General features: G+C 39.4%; 1 protein-coding gene across 3 annotated transcripts in view; it reads right to left on the minus strand.

Annotated features, from left to right (window-relative positions):
- Positions 1 to 295: 295 nt before the first annotated feature.
- LOC121948358 (complexin-1-like) overlaps positions 296 to 20,016 on the minus strand; it is a 62,146-nt gene continuing 42,425 nt past the window's right edge. For all 3 annotated transcript variants that reach the window (XM_042493743.1, XM_042493746.1, XM_042493744.1), the window contains exons 3-4: positions 8,349 to 8,524; positions 296 to 3,032 (exon numbers count right to left, since the gene is read on the minus strand). In XM_042493743.1, the coding sequence (XP_042349677.1) occupies positions 2,838 to 3,032; positions 8,349 to 8,524 (371 nt within the window). In that variant the 3' untranslated portion in view covers positions 296 to 2,837. The remainder of the gene's footprint in view (positions 3,033 to 8,348; positions 8,525 to 20,016) is intronic.

Genomic DNA, 20,016 nt, shown 5'->3' on the forward strand with positions numbered 1-20,016 from the left:
TTAATATATTCAACATGATTACAGAGCTCACAAAGCACTGATAAAAGCTAATTTTCCCTCGTCTATGCCACAGAAAGTCACAAGTTCAGAATTATCCATATTTCATGTGTAGCTAGCTTAATAAAAACAGTGGCAACGTGGCGAAAAAGCTAGTTCAGTAAACCCTAATCACGCCTACAGCTACTGTGCTCATGTGAATCACAAAAACATTTTCTAACAAAATTGTATCACAAGATTTATATCTGCTAATAGCACATTTAAGCTTTCCCTTAAACGTCATGTGGGATTTTTTTTCTATACATGGCAGCTAAAGTAACTTTTACTTGGTCAAGTCTTGAATCTTTATATTTGATTCATTCTAGAGACTATTTTTAGATTATAACAACATCAAATTTAAGTTTCACTGTGATGTACTTGTAGGCTAACGAAGGCATCGGCCGAGGCCCGCTGTAAAGATCTAAGTTTGTGAGTTACCAGCTCAAGTCTGGTGGAATGTCTGAAATATCTGGAATGTTTTAACAAGACACCGTGGAATAACGGAGAAATAAAAAAACAAGGCATATGGAGAAAAATGTCATTATATCGTCATATGAACCTCTCTGAATCTGTGCCATTACATTTACCAGCAGGACGGACTGACTCGACAGAGCAGGTAAACATTTTCTTTTCTACAGTCATGGAGCTTTCATTCGGGGCTTTTTAGACCATCTCCACACATATACTTTTGAAAACAAATATTTTTCAACTTTACTTCCAAAAAGCGAGTTTTTTAGCAACTTATTCAGACTTATCAGGGAATCCCGAAGAGAAATCAAGTTAGTTATATTGACGGATATATTGATGCTCTTGAACTCTGGATTTGAAGCGTGAGAAAAAGTTTTTTTTGTGGATTGTTCCATTAAATCCAATTCAGCAAAGTTATAAAATGCTTTCATTGTCCCAAATGAAAGCACAGTGATGTCAACGATATGTAAATTGGTGCATGACGTTTTCAGGTGACTTTTAGAGCTAGTGCGAGCTACCTTTATTGTAAAAGAGTTGGCATCGCTGTACGTTTTGGCCAATCGCCCATTCAAACAGAATGGTTTGATTTTAGAAGGTGTACGGTTACATTTTTCTGTTTAATACAGAAATGGGTAATTTTTCCAGTCTTGACATTTTGTGAGTTTATTTGACTAAGAAAAGCTAAGAGCGCTTGAAAACACACCTCCCGTTCCTGGTGAAACATGGGTCATGTGCACAGGAATAGGGGGAAAAAAAAATCTGTTTTCAAAAATATCCATATACGTATAAAAAGGGCCTAAAAAAGTCCCTTTTTCTTCATGTTTAGCTAATTTCTGCCTTTGGAAACCTGCAGATTTGTCTTTTAGTTTTGTAATTTTGGACACAAATTGTGCTTGTGCTCATCATTCTGTAACATGTGACTGAACAGTTTTTACGACACGAAACAGATCATCCCACCGTCCCCCCTTTTCTCTTTTTTAATGAAATATGTTCTGACCTACAAAGGCTTCACTGTCACTATGCAGACACATCTGTGCCTTTAATGTCGACTAACATATTAAGTTTAAACACACAACAATGAAGATTGTCTGTTATTGCTGATTTGGGACTTCACTCCCATCAGTTTAACCAACGGACACAGGACAACTTCATTTTCGAACAATATATTGCACTATTGTCACTGTCTGTTCACGTAGAGTGTGTTCACAACATAGTTGTGTTCGTGATTTTTTTTTCTAAACTAAAAAAAATGGTGGAAATGTCAACAAAATATAACTAGCCTGGTCTAAGATTTACACGTCCTACAGCAGAAGCAGAGCGAGCGACACCTGCCACAGGACATAAAAACTGAGTGTTCAAACCACAAACATGTAGAGCAAGTGAATTTATAGTAAGAATTTCCTCTAACTGCTTTGAGACAAACTTCATGTATTTATAGTTTTCCCCATGGAAGAACATTTCAGACACAAAGTCAATTATCGCCTAATGCACATGGTGGACGAGATGTCGGTCAAATAAAAAAATGGAAAACAAGTTATTGCCTCAAATATCAATGTATTTCGCTTCATCATAACAAATGAAATGTGCGTACGTCACTTCACAAAAGTTTACTGCATGCTTTTAAAAAAATAAACTAAACAAAACAAAAAAAATCTCCAAAGAATTCCTTCACTTTCTGGTTTTACAGGTGTTGTTTCGACTGTACCAGTGCTCACATTACACATTCACAATAAACCGATGAGAACATGAACGACAGAGTGAACGGGGGTGAATCCTCACAACGGAGAACTAATAAAAATGCAAGTATTTATATACACTGTATGTATCAAATATTAGCAAGAACAAAACAGGAAAATTCAATCAAATTTTGATATGATTTGGATAATTTCTTAAAAGTTAAAAATATGGCTTATACTCTTAGTCATCTTGTTATATGTCATATTTCACTCATATATAGTTCTCTTTTTTTATAACCCGAGGCTATTTACAAACAAAAAAGGGTGGATGGTGGGTGATATCTGATCTTATTGTAAGTGCCGGACATTTCGAAAGCATGTCACAAAACTTGCCTTGGAGTAAAGATCTGTGTAGGTGTTGCATACTCGTAAAATATGGATGTACGCAAGATTAAAATGTATGCATCACCATCAGAGATCAATTATTTTAAATCAAGGGCAAAGTTGTGGCACATCGCTCAATTCCAGGACACTTAAAAGCTGGGTTGAAGGGGTGGGAATGTGGAGAAAAGTGTGACTGCAGGTTTGGGCGGGGCGGGGTGGAACGGCAGTAGTCTTGGTTAGATGAAGTTAATCAATTTTCACCCCAAAACACTGTTACTTTTTATTGAACATATCCATGAGCGGGGTCGGGATGAATTTCATGACCGTATCCACGATGCTCTCCTCTTCCTCCTCGTCGCCACAGCCGGTGGGGACCGCCTTCTTCGGACGGGTGAGGCTGCCCTCGGAGGCCTGCTCCATAGCAGCTGCTGCCTCGGCTTCCTTCTCCTCCTTCTTCTTGATGCCGTACTGCACAAGAAGGAGAAAAAGAACAGGCAACAATGTTATTTCTCTTGGGGTGATTGGTTTTAGGTACTTTTCTGATATTTACAAAAAGGTTTGGCCGAGGAGGCTTGATGTGTAGGTTTCGAAAACAGGTGCCTTTTGGATTCAAAAAGGACCAAAAAAGGAGGGAAAGGTTTGTTTGTTGGTTGTTGTTATTATGTATGTCAATAAGCCAAAACCAAAAAATTCCAGGGTTTTACAAAAGAAAAAAAGCCTTTAATAAATTGGCTTGATGCCTACGAGTTTCAACATGCAGTCTTGATCAGGGCATGTAAAAACAAGTGGTGCCTCATAGGTATATCAAGGCTCATGTCAGGTTTCAGCCAATCAGAGCAGCACTGGATAATTGACACAAGTGCAATCAATGAAGTGAGTGTGCACACACTCAGGTTAACTCAAAGAAAGACCAGCAAATTCATCACACAATCAGCAACATCAGATACAGGTCACATGATTACATACAAAAACATCAATTAATAAATGAAAATGTACAAGGTACATCAATCCTCAGTAAAGGTTCTGATGTTTCCCTAAAGCTGGCACATTTTTTTTTTACAGATATGGAACATACTTTTCATATATCTTGTGATATAAAAGTGCAACCTGTTCCCATTCCAAACTCATTAAATAGCTCTGTCAGTGCTTTCGCCGTGCGAGTGTGACGCCAATAGCTAGCTTCTGCGTCCACATGCAATGTGCACGAATGCGTCACATGATAAAGCTGTTGGACAGAACCGGTGCGCATTATTTTGTGCTGGCGGACAGCTGGATGGCAGCGGGCATGTCCAGTGTTAACAGGAGATGTCCTAAATGGAGCAGCTGTGTAAAAATGATGAATCTAGAAAAACTTGACGGACTTTCCACACACTCTCACGCCACAAGTGCATTTTCTCGTAGTGATAAATAAATAACGGATAACTTCTGAAAGCATCACAGGGCTCTCTCCTGCTCCTTATCCAATAATAATGGATAAAAACAAACTCCCGCTGTAGTACACTTCTGCTTAGAGCACGCGCAGTCAGAACGTGGCCAGAGTTAATCACCTTCATTGTTCACATGATACACATTTTCTTTTGATCAGTTTATTAAAAGGTTTAAGCTACCCCTCTGCAACCAAATAAAATTTGAACTGGTTTGGGCCTGTTTAAACTGATTGAGGTGTTTATGTGAATTATATTGAATCTGTTTGGGTTTGTAAATCTATTCTAATCAGATTAGTAGTATTATTTAGGCTCGATATTAACCTGTGTGAGGTGTTCCTCTGTACACGCCCCTAAACCTAACTAACCCTGCAAGCTACACTGCCAAACAAGACTCTCAACTCAGTGAGAAACTTTGTAAATTGAAGGCAAAAGGCACTATGACAAAACATGTGAATAAAGATGGTAACAACTTCTCCTTTACTTCAACAGTAAGAAGGAACCCTAGTGACTGACTTCAAAATGTGGGAAGTTTTACTCTAAAAATAGAAATGTTTGAGGCGTGACATGATCATTTCATGCATTTGAGGTAAATTGGTCGAAAATCATTGGTGCTCTCGCAAAGTAATTCATATTTCTTCATTTGCATGAAATTAGCTTCAGGCTGCTTCCTCATTAAGTTTGAGCCCGGTGTACTGCAGCTCTCTGAGTCCTGCATGAACAGCAGCTACAATCGATTTCTGCAATTAGAAGCAGAGTTGGAGCTGAAAAGGAATTTAGGTTTTGTGCTTGTGTTTGTGTGTTTGGGAGTGCACATGGGAGTTTTAACTGCAGCTCGGTCTAATTTGACCTTCTAGGATATTTTATGTACCAATTACAGGCAGAGGCGCACAGTCAGTGTAATGGACAATGCTAACGATTGTCTTGCAAAACCCTGAGCCCCTACAGACTTCAATTAAATCAAGATCGTGTTTAGAGGAGAAAGAGCACAAAATTGCAATTTAAAAGATTAGGAAGAACAACAACAGCTTCATTAATGATGTTACTCTGCTGGCACCATATATTCACCCAATAAAGTTTAGCTTGTTTTTACTTGTGTATGATGATACGCTACATACACTCTACAAACTTCCCTAAAAATGTTTTCCTACATATTATTATATGAATATGTTGAAACTTCACATTTCTGTATGTTTCAACATCTCTAGGAAGGTGTCTGCACAAATCCACATGATTATGATCAGGAAAAACTCATAATTTGGCATAAAAACCCTGATTTTTAGCACACGATCACAGCTGGAAAACACAAAAAAACCACCACTTCTGTACTTTATTGGTCACAATCGGTGGTCTGGAGCTTGGCAGGCGTCACACCATCCACCATTACAGCTCACAGCGTCAGCTCAGATACTACGCCACTTCAGGAACGTTTCTAAGGTATGTATGAAATGTAAAAATTGAACATATAGCCTATGTGGTTTTGCACAAATGTGCAACGGCAACATTTTATTCCAGTGATTGGGCTGCAAATACCATACGATGTTGAAGACCATGAGATGCGGTAAAAATGAATTTTTATTTATTTTTTGCTGAGTATATACATAAAAATTTAAGCATCAGTACCAACAAACAACCAGCCATACTCCATCTGCTAATGACGATCATCTGATAAAATGAAAAGGTCTGGGAAGAGAGCCACTAAATGGAACTTGTGGTGAGACAGTTTTGCCAAATGCTATCCAAAAATAAACTTAGGTCATATCCGTTCATATCCGTTTAAATAAAGCATCCCTAATCAAACACAAATCTTTTATTAACATAAACAGATGGAGAAGATGATATTACTTCTAAATTCAAGAGTAAGCATTGCTAGATGCACAATAATTATCTTATATGTGCGAATATTTTACCCTCTGTACAATGGATAATGCCAAAAGTGCCATTATGTATGCTAATTTAACCATTTGTGAGGCTTAAAATTAATAGTTGGATTTAATCTAAGCTGTGTCATTTTAATTGGGATTTTTTATCCTAATTAGGATAGAAAATCTTGCTTTGAAGAACATTTGAAAGTACCTTTTAGCTTTTGTTTTGTAATGGTTGTGGATCTGAACATTTTGTGCACGTGTCGTTCTACTTTATGTCAAATCAATACAGTTGGACTGGTAGGACAAAGGTTGCAGGTCAATAGGGTGAGTGATGACTGATCTCAAGGCGGAGATGCAGAAAATGAACTGGACATCTCTATGACCTCTTTGCTGCGCTCCCAGGCACACGTTAATGTGATTCGGGCACAATAAATATCTTAAAGTGAGAGTACTGGTGTCCATTTCTGCTGTGAGGTTGTGCAGAGGGGGGAGTGCAAGCATCTGTGTGGTTTTAGAGTGGAGCACTCAGGTTGTTGAGGTAGTGAAGCAAAAATGCAAAATGCAAACACTTTTCAACCTTTTATTTGCTATTATTCAAATTTGTTTGAGTCTGAATCCGCATCAACAAAAATCTTTTGTCAAGACAAAGCTTCCTTTTATGGAGATATTTCTAAGAAATGCCTCCAGGGAAAATAGGAAATGTTCTTTGATGTGTGAGTGATGGGCTAAAGACTCGAAAATCAGTCGTAAAAGAATACACAATAAAGAGATGGATGTTTGTTATGGTAGACTTTTAAGGCCAAAAGCATGCTGACAAATAACAGCAGCTGGTGCTTTGACGGCAGCTTTATTTCTGCTTCAATATTTCGAAACTACTCTGAATTTGAAATATCCATCCTCCAAAGAGACCCCCTTGGCAACTTCTACAGAAAGTTTTCATCCCCTGTCAGCTCGTAAGTCGCTGTTTTGTGATCCTGGTCTTATAGCGCAAATATTTTTTTTCCTCGAGAATAATATGTCAGCAATAAATGCCAAAGCAGGTCTTGCTACAACATTTGATTCAATCCAGAAAAACACTGGATCAGCAGGAAGCTGCAGCAAATAAAATCAGTAAAAGACAGAGCAGAGATTATATCTGATACTTGGACTGTACCAGTTAAACTAATTCCCATGACAGAAATGCTTTTATCTGTTTCTGTTGGATATATTTATACTACAACCATCCATGCCTCTCAGTTTTAACTTTAATGTATAAGACAGTCAAAGAGGACGTCATTTTCATGTTCATACTTGTATTTTGGGTCTCTACTAGAACATATTTACATTCTTTAATGTTCAAAACACTTTATTTTTCTCATATTGTCTGTGCTGAAACACACACTTTTTTCCATGGTAGGTCTGTCTCTTTAAGAACTCGTCCCAAAAAAGCCCAGTGAGCATTTAAAGGTCTTCCACAACTCAGCATTATTGCACCAATAATCTTCTTCTAAACACAACCCAACGTGTTCCAGAAGAAATATGATCCAAAATTGTCGCACAATATCACTCACTGGAAAAGCAGTCAATTCATAGTTGTAATTTATCCAAATTTCGAAAATATTGCTTAAGTTTTGCACAAATCTGCAATAGAAACCCACCAAATGTAGCATTATACTGCAAGACAGTTATAGCATAAAATATCTACTCTAAACATGTTCCTGTCTGTAAATTATTGACTTATTATTTGATAATCCAACTCTAACATGGAAAAGATTGTCATTTATCCACCTTTAGAACGATGTCTGTAAAAACATTATTTCAATTACTTTACTTTATTACTTTTCTTAAGACTTGAGGAATGAAATCATCAATGTTTCCTCCTGACTTTATGACAGAAAAAAGCGCTGGTCTGATGTTTGATGGATCTCTCCTTCGTATATCCTTCTACTGCCTTGTTTGTTCTCTGCTTTCTTTTCGATGCCGCTCTGTTTTGTTCTCTTGCAATCTGTCTCAGTCGGTCTCTCTCTCGCTCTCAGACTTGTTCCACAGTAACAAAGGCCCACTACACTTGAAGGGAGGACAGTCACGCTTAGTCAGCCCCTCTCCACTCGCTATAATCAAACACTTTCCGAAGATATGCTGTCATATCGCTCGGTCTCCCTCCAAAACTAAACTAAAGAATCACTGGGCATCAGCTCTGCAGTCCAAAGATAGCTTTACAAGGAAGAGCTTCACATGGAAAAGTTTCAGACTGAAAGCGCTCAAAGAGAGTTCAAGTCAAATATTCAATGAAATATTAGTAATGTCAAGAGGAATATTTGATCAATCAACATTTTATAACAGATGAATTAAATAGTGAGCATGAATTTATCAGACAAGACTTTACAAGAGAAAAAAGGGCAATCACTGATTGAAGTGGGCATGCATGTGTGATTGGCAGTGTCAGAAAGAAACTGTACCTTTGTTAATTTGTAAACTTTGTTAGCTGCATAGAAGTATTAATTTCATTTTACCTTATCTCTGATGCCCTGTCGGATGTTTTCTCTCTCTGCCTCCATTTTTGCATATTTGGCCTTCCTCTCCTCCTCCTGTTGCCTCAGTGCTTCTTGTCTTTCTTCCTCCTTTTTCGCGGCATCGGGGTCCTTCTCCTCCTCCCCACCAAGCATCTTGCCCATGTCTTTGGTGGCCCCTGTTGTCAGTGGTGACAGAGAGAGAGAGAGACGAGTGAGAAATAAAAGATTTCTGCTTGACATTTGTTTTAATGAGTGACACCTGCAATTGACAGTAATTGCACACAACAGATCTCAGTTATCGGCCGTTGCTAAGCATTTGGTGTGCACACGGCCACATCTAAGATTTGGATAATTCAATAGACATTGCTTTGTGTTTCAATCCCCTGTCAGGCCGGCGAAAGAGCAACACTATCTGCCCTCGAACTAACCAAAGACAAAAGTGTCTTTGTGTCAAGTGTGACAATGGATGGAACAAGAGGTGAGCGCCACGACAAGAGCCCGAGATAAGAGACACTGCCATAAATTATTAGCAATTCTTTTGATTGCTTTGGCCTTTGCTATCTCCAACAGGAACGCACACCCTCATGCAGAGGGTTCACTCAGACTGTGGGTCAACATCTGGGAACAAAAAGGCTTTGAGTGCTGTTCAAAGGACCACAATAAACAGACACCGCGACTGATCCCATCGCCTTTCGTTATATATGCTAAACAAGACATCAAGCAAAATATACACATTATTATCTTTAATACAGCTTTGGTGTTTGACTTTGGTGTCCCTACTGGATCGCTTCTAATGCAGATTACTTTCTTGCTCTAGATCGGAGCGCCAGTTCATGTTAATGTCATCGGGTTTTTCCAGTGATGCTTAAAGAGAGCCGAGAAAGATGCAAAAAAGTAATTTTGATTAAGTCCTCCTCTTGATGAAGACATGGTTTATTAAAACGCCCACAGGCTCTGGCAAAGCTGTCTCAGGCGCTGACATCACAGTGTATCTTAACTTCTTCAGACTGTGTCGAGCATCTGGTGTGTGCCACGGGCATCGAATGACATGCTTCATGGGTCACTACACGGCTGGTGTTTTTTGCCCTTGCCCAGCTCCCCAGGAACTGCCCTGTATGTCAGGTGCAAATCCAGGAACAAATATGTCCCGTATGTTGGGATGTGGAAAGTAAAGGCCTTTGCACACCATGTTTGCTTTGTTCATTTTCTTCTCATAAAGCAAAAGTTTGCAAAACGTGCAAAATGAAAAGATGGATTTCTTGCCTCTCTCCACTGGAGGTACCTCCAGAGTTAGGCCACTTTTTCTGAACTTCTTTGCAGTCAAACAACTATGATCTGTCACCTCTCAACATCACCAAAACATCCTCACAATCTTACAGTTAAAACGTTGCATCTTATTTAGCATTTAAAGTTATTGGGACGCTATTTGAAATAATAAACATCCTTAAAACATTGAAACCTTTGAACATTGATTAAAATATTTTTCTTTAAAACATTATCACAACTTGTGGGTGATGTTAGCCAATGTTGTGGGAACGTTCCCTGCTTGCTGGGCTTACATTTTGCTCCAAGTATGACCTGGCAGTACCGTTACCAGAACATTTTTATGTTACACTTTGTCAGTTTAGCTGCTTAAGTAAAACCCTTAAACAAAGACTGGTATTATCCTCCAAATCCTAACACGTTGAGAGACCGTAGTTCAGATTAGGAAGTTGCACAAATTAATCTTGAGTGTCATCCTGCTTGTTCAGCTGCTCCCGTGGTGCTTTTGAACATTACCTTTACACAGCGCTCCGGCTGTGTGTTCTCACTCCAGAGGCATTCGCGGTTCTTTCCAGCTCAGTGGCTGGAAACATGCCAGTGCTCTAACAGTGGCCCGACGAACCCTGAACCCACAACTTTTCGCTCACTTCCCACTCGCGGGGATGGAAATTGATTTTAATGAGAACTGGACCTCCTGGTTTACACCGGGTGAATCTGAAATACGCCTGGCTCTTTTTTTTTCCGAGTCCAGCTCACTTCCTGTCACTATTAGCGCCCTGATCTGTGCTCGGCTGCTATGCTGAGCCTCGCAGGCTCTCCGGAGGAACAACTCAAAGACACAGCCATCTGCTTCAGCTGTGAAATTGATGAGACAGCGATGACCTTGAGGTTCTTGGCTGCAGTTCGAACTTGCTGTGTTGACGGACCAGGACAAGCCCCGGTCCTTAGTCATACGGAGCCTGGTGACTGCTAATTAATAAACAGACATGTTGATGTTTCATGTTTTAACTCCTCAGTGTGCAGAAGACATGACATGTTGGCATGTAATGCATGCTTTCTGCTCATTATCTCAAGGCTTTTTCACATCAGTGTAAAAAGACAGTGGAGTGATACACATAAAGGGGCCACATGTCTGGAGTTATGAGTTTATCCAGTCCAAATAAAAGGCGCCCTCTGACTAGGTGTGAAGAAAATCAAAGGTGCATGTGTAATGTTTCTTCAAACACACCTAAATCTCAACTATTGTATGCATAAGGTCACCACATATGGTGAGCATTAGAGTTCTTTCTTGACCTTCGTCATGAGACTTGATTGAAAGTGACAGAAAAATCAGAAGTTGTGGTTATTTCAATAAATTTCTGTGACAGCATGATGCTGCATCCAATAATAAAGACAGTGAAATATAATCAAAAGCTATCAAAAAAGCTATTTATTGGATATTGATTTGATATATTTTTTGTCAAAAAGTAATTCCTAAAAAACTGTATGGTTACTTGCAAGTTTCCTCATTTTTCTCTAAATATCATCCCTGACCAGTCTCCTCGCCAAACACTCAAAGTGGTAGAAAGATGCTTTCTGATTTTGTCTAAAAGCAGAACCTTGTAGAGCCACTTTCCTGCAGTAACACTCATAAGGACATGTCTGTTTCTCTGTGCTTAAATCACCCTGAGGACGAACCAAACTGATGCTCTACAGTAAACTTTCTCTCTGACTTTGTTGGTCGTAGCTTGAGGAGGTTTCCCAAATCTTGTATGCATAGCAATCTCAGCAGAGGCTGAGAAGACTCTGATGGAGAAAATCCCTCATCACGTCTGGCATAATAAATTCCTTTTTGGCCAAGCTGAACAGAGAAACTTTTGAAATTAAAACTTGTTAAACTTCAGAGTCTGCAGATTGAAATTAAAAATAGCACCACATGAGAAACAGAGACAAGGGAGTAAGAGGATATATCTCATAAAGTCTACACTGAAACAAGGTATAAGGCATCATCTATTTTCAACTTTTCATTAAAACTGCCACTGATACCAGAATGACAATTTGTGTTATAGGTTAGAACAAAGATATAATGTTGAAACTCAATGTGGCAATCTGATTAACCCTGCTGTGTTACAATTATGCTCTTATTAAAAAGTATTTTTCAGTATAATCGGCTGTAATATCAGACAGACACACCTCTTATCTCGGGGCTACTGCTGATGATTTCCACTTCTTTGCAACTGATTCCACTTTATCTCTAGTATTTCACATGTTGCCGTGCCTCTCCCAAGCCTCCTCCACATGACTAATCTGGATGCTCGGGGCTAATTAGCTCGTCTGATTGTGACAAAGTTGCTGTGTAGGAGCCCGAGACAGTTGTCGTTCCCATAAGCCCTGGTGTCATCAAACGCTGCCAGCTGTGGCGTCTGGGAGCGGTAAGCAAAGCGAAAAAGCTCCAGAGGAAGAGCAGAGAGCCTCGGCTATGGTTAGAAAAACACGTAAACATGGTCGACAGTACTTAATTTGAAAGTACAATGAATAACTCATCCTTCACCACCGTGAGAGCTGAAGACAACTAGCTGATTGCTTAAATTGGTAGTAAAAGGCAAATAAAGGATTTAACTGGAGTCCTTAAACTCCTTTTATGATTAATCTAAAGCCAACAAGTTCACATCTAGTATACCTCCTGATATGATCTGTGATGTTTAAGGCCAAAGAGACCTTTTCTGGACATTTTACAAGACTTAAAAGTCCAAGAACCAACCACACAAACCACACTTTTAACAAGCTGCTAAATCTAAAAAAAATTAATCTGAATAAATTGTTTTTTTGTAAACATAGGGAAAAAAGGCAATGAGCAACGTGGCAAAACATGTCCTACAAATTAAAAGAAATTAGCATAAGGTGACAAGAGACTGACCTGAAAATTTGCTAAAAGTAGAAAAAAGTGAGTGAGAGACAAAGAGAACAATAAGAGCTCACTCCAGCTGATCCGGCAGTGATGCGCCGTGACGCACTCAAACCACAACCGGTGGGAGTTGACGGATGAGGGAGCACGGAGCAAAACTGCAGCTGAGCCGTACTGCAACGCAGATGCAAGCGGTGGAAATCCAGATGTAAAAGTCAGAGGATCTACAAAGTCGTGATTAATCTGCTGGGTATCATAAATATCTGGAAATCCATTTAATAGCTGTGGAGGCATCTCACTAAAAAAAAACATCAGCTTCATGGTGGTGCTAGATGAAAAGTCAGCAGGGTTCATCCTCAGTGGATTATGAATGTCTGTGCATAATTTCATTGCATCTATTCGTTTCCATCCTCAGAAGCATGCTGCTAACAACCCGTTTCAAGTCATTCCTTACTACAGAAACCAAACCTAACCTGTTAAGTGACATCAGTGCCCTGAGTATGAAGAGCTAGTTAACTGTAGTAACATTACAGCTTAAAAAGGGCCTTTGAATGTCAGCTGAGGCCTGAGGGCTAATTTTGGAAACAGAAAAAGGCCACTTTTCAGTCAAAGCTAAAGACGCTCCTTGTTCGCACTGCTTCCTCCACCCAGTAATGACTGCAAACTTATTTTAAACTTGATTTTTAAATCTTTTTGTAAATAGTCTTTTTATCTTTTCACTCTCGTCTGCACATTTGCTGTTGTTTTGTTTTATATTTTTCTGCTCTGTAAAGCACTTTAAATTGCCCTGTTGTATGAAATGTGCGATAGAAATAAAGCTGCTTTGTCGTACAGAGAGATCAGTATCAGAGAGAAGTTTGGTAGTAATGGATGGTCGGGTCTCCGTGTTGCATTAGACCGGGCCGAGTTACATAAAAGGCTGGCTTTAGATTCGGAGCGTCTGGAAGTATCTGCGATGCCGTGTGTGTGCGGATGAAGCTCTGCTGGGTGTTAAAAACCGAGAACAAAATGTACAGCTTTTGATTCCCACTATGCATCTGTGCATGTGCGATGTGTGTGTCACAGTTCGCGTGCACGGCCGCTGTGAACAGTCAGAGCCGAGTATAAACTGAGCGTGTGTCCTCCAGGTGCATTTGGGCTCTGTGTGGGTTTTTTTTTCTTTTTTTTCTCGAGCTGACGGACGGGTGAGACCACATGAGAAGTGTCCCCTGTGGAGCCCAAAGGCACACCATGAAGGACGAAGTGTGAGAAAGACAGAGAGAGAGGGCTGAAATTGAAGATGCAGAGAAACAAGGACAGAGGAATAAGGTCAACTAGAATGAGAAAGAGTGAGATTATTTCCACTACGAGACAGCAAATTAGAGCGATCGATGGAGAATGACTTAGCTTAAATAAGAAAAAAGAGAGTAAAAGACCAAAAGTGGAAAATCTGTAACAAAGATGAATGAAAGAGTGCAAAAATTACAAGAAAAGGATTTTAGGAAAGGAAAAAAAGTAATAATGGCAAAAAAAAGGACAGTAGGCAGGTTTTCATTACAGATTTGTGAAAAAATTAAGCTGTATTTTGGAAATGGTAATAAAACACAATTGTGAGACGACTGCGTTTCCACTGAGAGATGTTCTGCGACTTCTCCTCTTGCAGTAAAATTCCAACACGCATGACGATGGATGTTCAAAACATCAGCGGGTTTTTTTCTATTGTTGCCACCGCACTAACTGCCATTATTCCCAATCAAAGACGACGTAGGTGTGTTATGTGATAACAATAGGAAGGTGAGCCCCTCTTATGTGGGAGCGGCCACGTCTGAGGGATTTCTGGGAGCTGATAGTCCACGATGTCACAGAGGAATTTTGGATTCAAAACTTCCGGATGATCGGCTCAACTTTTAAAGAGTTATGCGATGCGATAACGCCTCTTGTAGCTCCTGCTGCATCATGAGGGAGCCAGTTCCTACTGACAGGAACATAACCATAATATCATGTGACCGAGAAAAGCCAAAAATGTGTCTTCATTGCACTTTTGGAAAACATGGCTTTTCTGAATAGCCTGAAATACCACTTTATGTGTAAAACTTTGTGTAATAAATGTGACTTTTAAATCGATATCTCACCATTAGGTCTATTTTATATTCACGATTTCAATTTTACACAATTTGAGGGTTAATGGAAACCCTCCTAGTGAGGAACGAAGTAAAGACAGCGAAATTTTGTTTTGTTTCAGGGAAAAGTTGAGAGAAAGAGAGAAAAGACACAAAGCTATATTGACATACAAAGAAAGATAAAACTGGAGGGCAACAAAAAGAGAAACAGATTGAGAGAAAAAGCGACAGAGAAAGATGAAAGAAAAAGGTGTTGTGAGGACTGCAGGGAAGACGGGAGATACTGCAGAAAAAAAAGTAAGAGCAGGAGAGAGGAAACAGCGGGACCTGCTCAAGGACTCTGTGTTCCTGCTCTCCCATCTGTCACCGGTCCCACGGCTGCCGACTGGCAGGCCCCTGCTTCAGTCCCCAGGGCCCGCACCAACCGTCCAGACCATCATCATCAGTCTTTTGCCCACGAGCCGGGATGAAGGTGGAGAGACCACCAAGGGAGCCTCACCGTAAGGCAGAAAACAAAGAGAGTGGGCTCAGAGAGAGCAGACTATCGTTCCTCTGTCTCTCAGCGTCCTCCGTATGTGGAGACAAAAAAGATCTGCTTCTGAACCTCTTTTGCTGTTTCTATTAGTTTTATGGCATATTTACTGTCTGGTTAATTCTCAATGTTCTCAGCACTGTTTTCAGCAACAGCAGCAGGCGGCTGCGTTCAGCAGCACTGATGGATACAGCATCAGTTCCTCAGAGCTGATTAATGTAAATGAATTCAACCTTTCAAACCTTCTAGTTGTGATACTTTCTGCAAAATGTGGTGGCCGTTTCTTTGGTGACCAAAAGTCTAAAAGTCCCAAAAGTCAATTTCCTTGACAGTCCATTATCCCCCAATCAAACGCCCATAGCTTTAATGTCCGATTTCTCTGAAAATACACACTTGACCCAAACACCAGAAAAAAAACCAAAACAAAAAAACTGTTTGCATTGCAAACCACGGATGTGTTGAATTTGTCAACAATGCATGCTGTTTAATGAACGTGCAGTTAATTTTAGGCAAGGGATAATAACAATTAATCGACGATTAATGAATTGGTTGAGAATTTAATCAAACCTGCTAATTTAAATCAATAGGCTTTATTGGCAATATGTTGTTGTGAGCTTTGACTGAGGATAAAACACATTTTGTTTAAAATAAGCAATGTTTTTTGTTTTTTTTGTTCAAATAATTGGTTGTTAATGTTACCAATTAACTGACTACAAAAAGTGCTTACAATTTGCAGCCCTAGTTTAGGCACAAAACCACTAATTGTTGGGAAAAGTGCTTAAAACACATGTTTAGTTGCATAAGTCAATGAAAATAGAGGCAGCGGTCGGTGAAAAACAGCCGGGTTCAGTAGTTTAAACACTGAAGGTGTCTGGAAACACATCTGGGATTGTTGGCTCAGATGGCGCAGGGGAAGTGTATTTTCGGAAAAACAGGACTTTAAGAGCAGTGGGCATTTGTTTTTGGGATAATTTGCTGTCAGAGAGACGGGCTTTTGGCCTAATCAAACAATTTTCGGACACATGGGGCTTTAACATCTACATCCCTCTTCTTTATGCATCAGAGGGTCTTTTTTGGGCCAGTGTGCTTCTGTGGCCCACTATCACACTCATTCATTGACCCAAAATTGTGGCCTTTTTTTGGCATAAGCACCAGAGGAGGCACTACAGGATGTGGCCGAACACATGCTCATGCTAGTTTTTTTTCACAGTTAAATAAAGATGATTTATTCGCCCACTGAGTGCCGGTGACTTGGCCAAGGACGACTAGAAAAGCTTTTACATTGACTTCAGAGTAACAAGGATGCTATGAGTCGTTAATCTTCCTGAGTAATCTGAATAATCACACAATCAAATTTGAGAACCTCCGTCATGTGCAGTTTATTGCTTTTGAATTTGCCTTGACTTCATGAAAAGATGTTGCTGAGGTGGAAAAAACCCATCAGGTTATCAGTGTGGGTGTTTATAAAGTGACAAAAACACGTTCACATCCACATCTCGCCAACTTCTCAAAGGTCACGTTGATGTCACGGTTGCGTCGTGATGCTTTAAAAGATCCGCAGCTGTGTTTCAACTCCTACACCAAGTTTTCTCTGTGTCAGACCTTGAAAAGATAAGAAAAAAAAATCTTTTGTGAAAGCAGCACTGAGTCACTTTTCACACTGAGCTGTCTGTGCCGCTGCTTGACAACTATTGACTCAATCAGGGAGACTGGTTTGGTTTTTTGGAACACAGTTGTCCTTTGAGAGCTCAAACAACATTTTGGGTAGGAGACAAGGAAAAAGAGCCCTGTTCAGGACTGAAAATTGCTTCTGTATCGCCAAGAGTGACAGGCTGACCAGGGGAGAGATTATTTTAATAGATGAATTGTGCCAAGTTCAATCTCCTCTAAAGTGTCCGTGAGCCCATTCGCCTTCTGTTCCTTGTGCGTTGATGCTGTTAAGAGGGGGCCGTCAGTGATTTGACTTGTCTCCGTGTCTTTTAAAAAATGTCCTGAGCAGAAAACTGAGCTGCTGCTGGTGTGGTGATCCAAGTGGCTTGAATGAAAAATAACATAATGCTGCATTATTGTGATGTCTGAAGGTCGTAGTTTCCGAGCTGGAAAGTCATTCTTCCGTGTTCACGTGCTGTAAAGTCGTAAAGTGGGAACAACATGGAAGATACAAAGAAGACGGGCTGCGTTTTAATGCTAAAAACGTTCAAACAAGGCATTGATAGCTGTTTCCAGTTTATTTAAATATTTTTCTTTTTTCAATATTTGTGTATCTAATCTAGGTCACTCTACATTGACAGCACTTAACATTAATACCAAATTACACTTTACATGTGATCAAAAATTTATATGAATTACATTAATTTATAAAAACATTTCTTATTATTGACTTTGCCCGCCATGTTTATGCATTTGTGACATCAAGTCGGCTACTCATGTTATAAACAACATTATCAGTGTTAGTATACTCTGGCCTGGCATGCTTTATAGTTAAAAGTTTGCTAGCTTGCTACAGCTAATAGATCCATACACTGAAATGTGCAACTATGAAAAATAAATGAAAATTATGAATTTTCTTTTTCCATCAGTTGTTGACACTGTTTCCGTGCTTTCCGCCATTTTCTTTTAATTAAATTAATTTAAAAAAATGCTATTAAAAAATGCTTATATTTGATATTTTTCCAATCCCAAAATACAACTTTCAAATGTTTCTATACCTTATCTGTGGATGTGTATGATTTAAGTATGTGTTAATGCTCTTTGGCTCAATAAAAAGATTTTAAACTGAAATAAAGGCACCGACAGTCCAGTGAACGTGTAGAAAACTGAATGAGAATCTCAGCAGCAGAGTCAATAGAAACAGGAATCATGTCAGCGGTTGACGTATTTGGAGAAGCGGACAGAGATGCAGAATGACTTTTCATTCCCTGGAAGTAAAATTTAAAGAGGACACTAAGGAGATGTCTCAACCTTCACATCACACCTCAGTAAATCTCTAGGGGTACATGGGAAATGGAGGCTGGAGGAACATCATTTCTGTGCTTTATCACCCGTTTGCAACCATTATCATTGGAGGACAGCTCGCAGGGATTCTGGCCTTGGCGCTGAGTGAGCAGGGACAGGACACATTTATCACCTCTGAGGTATGCATCAAGGACGAGGCGAACCATCCATCCACACACAAACACACAGTGTGCAGGTCAACACAACACACTTTTACTCGTTCTTCTTATTCCATCTAATGTGCAGACGAAGCATATTCGACAAGATTAATGACACCATCAATCATGAAAATGAGTCACTAAATCAATAGATTGGAAAATAAAAGACGTGTTTATGATCAGAGAGCTCAACTCAAAACAACCAATGAATCAGAGAACAACGTCTGATCAATGAAGATACAAATCCCAGTGAGCTTTGTGTTATGTTTCCCCCGAAAACAAAAACTGAAGGGCATGGGACGCAGTTTGGGAAACTGTCAAAACACTGCACATGAACAAGAGGGTGAAGCAAAATCAGCCTCTTTGGTTTCTTAAAGGTGGCGTGGGAATAAAACTCCACACATCAACCCACTGATGTCATCTAAAATGAGAGAAAATGAAATAATTGGTCCCAAATTGAGAGTAAATTTGGAGTCACTGAATAAAGGGGAAACAAAATGACACTTCCAACACACACTCAACTCAAATTTCCACTCAAAACAAAACAAAAAGAAAGAAAGCCAACCGAAGGTGTTCACTATCTGAAGACACACAACCAACTGAGCAGGAAAAAGCCAACCTCCCAAAAAAGGCTCCCAGCACAGCTGATTGCAGCAGCTGAGGAGAACGCCGCAGCTGCACCCAATAACTCCTGATTAGCAAGGAAAGATTTTGGATCTGTGTGGATTTCTGACCATTTATATTAACATTTGTAAAAGACAGATTTCATCTAACTCTTAGGGACTGTTGGCACATTTTACATGCTTTTCATTCTTCATTTTTTGGAAAGATATGGCTGTGTTCATGCATATGGCATACATTTCTACATTCATTTTGTTAAGTGCAAAAAAAAAAGCGCGATTAAAACAAATTTTTGATCCCACAGCCATCAAAAAATAAAAACATGCATTATCTTATTTCTGGGTGCCATTCTAGGCTTTTGCATTAGAATTTGTCATTTTTTAATATTTCCACCTGACATATTACAGGCTGTGGTAATAATATTTAAAAAAAAAAAACAAAAAAAAAAAAACAAAACTTTGAATGTAATATATTGAAAATAATTCGAAAATAATTCATTTTTTTTCTTAATTTTTTTTTTATCTAAAAAGTTAGTGGCATTATGACAAAAATGTGGAATTTAAATGGTTAAAATTCTGAAAATTAATGAATATTTGAAATTCATATTTAGAACTGAGAAAATAGAAAATAATATTAATTTATAATATTTTTATAGCGTGATTTTGAAAAGTGCATTTTGTGTGCTGAGCGATTCGAGTGCGTGTAATATTAAAGCGGGCCCTAAGGGTTAAACACCTCAATACATCCAGCAAAAAATATACAACCTTTCTATGTTTGCTGAGGTTTCACCATAATATCATTTCAGCCGTCACTTTCATCGTGATCATCATTAGCTCATTACATGATTTGCTTTGTATAGAAAGTAGGTCTGATGGCGTCTTCTGGCTCCTCAGATACTGAATCTGCACTGGAGCGAGCTCTAACAGCCCACGACAGCTCGGGGTGGCACGTTTGGTCGCGTGCCAGAGATCACAGAGAGCAATCGCAGGACTTCATAAGCAATTACTCCGGAGTCACTGCAGTAATGAGTCATGGAGGTGACGCTGCGGCAGGCTAACCCTCTGCACTCTACCCACCACAGAGTCAGGGGGAGGATAAAATGCAGGAAATATTCTTT

Source organism: Plectropomus leopardus, chromosome 9 (genome assembly GCF_008729295.1).
Source record: "Plectropomus leopardus isolate mb chromosome 9, YSFRI_Pleo_2.0, whole genome shotgun sequence".
In the NCBI taxonomy this organism is placed as follows: Eukaryota; Metazoa; Chordata; class Actinopteri; order Perciformes; family Serranidae; genus Plectropomus; species Plectropomus leopardus.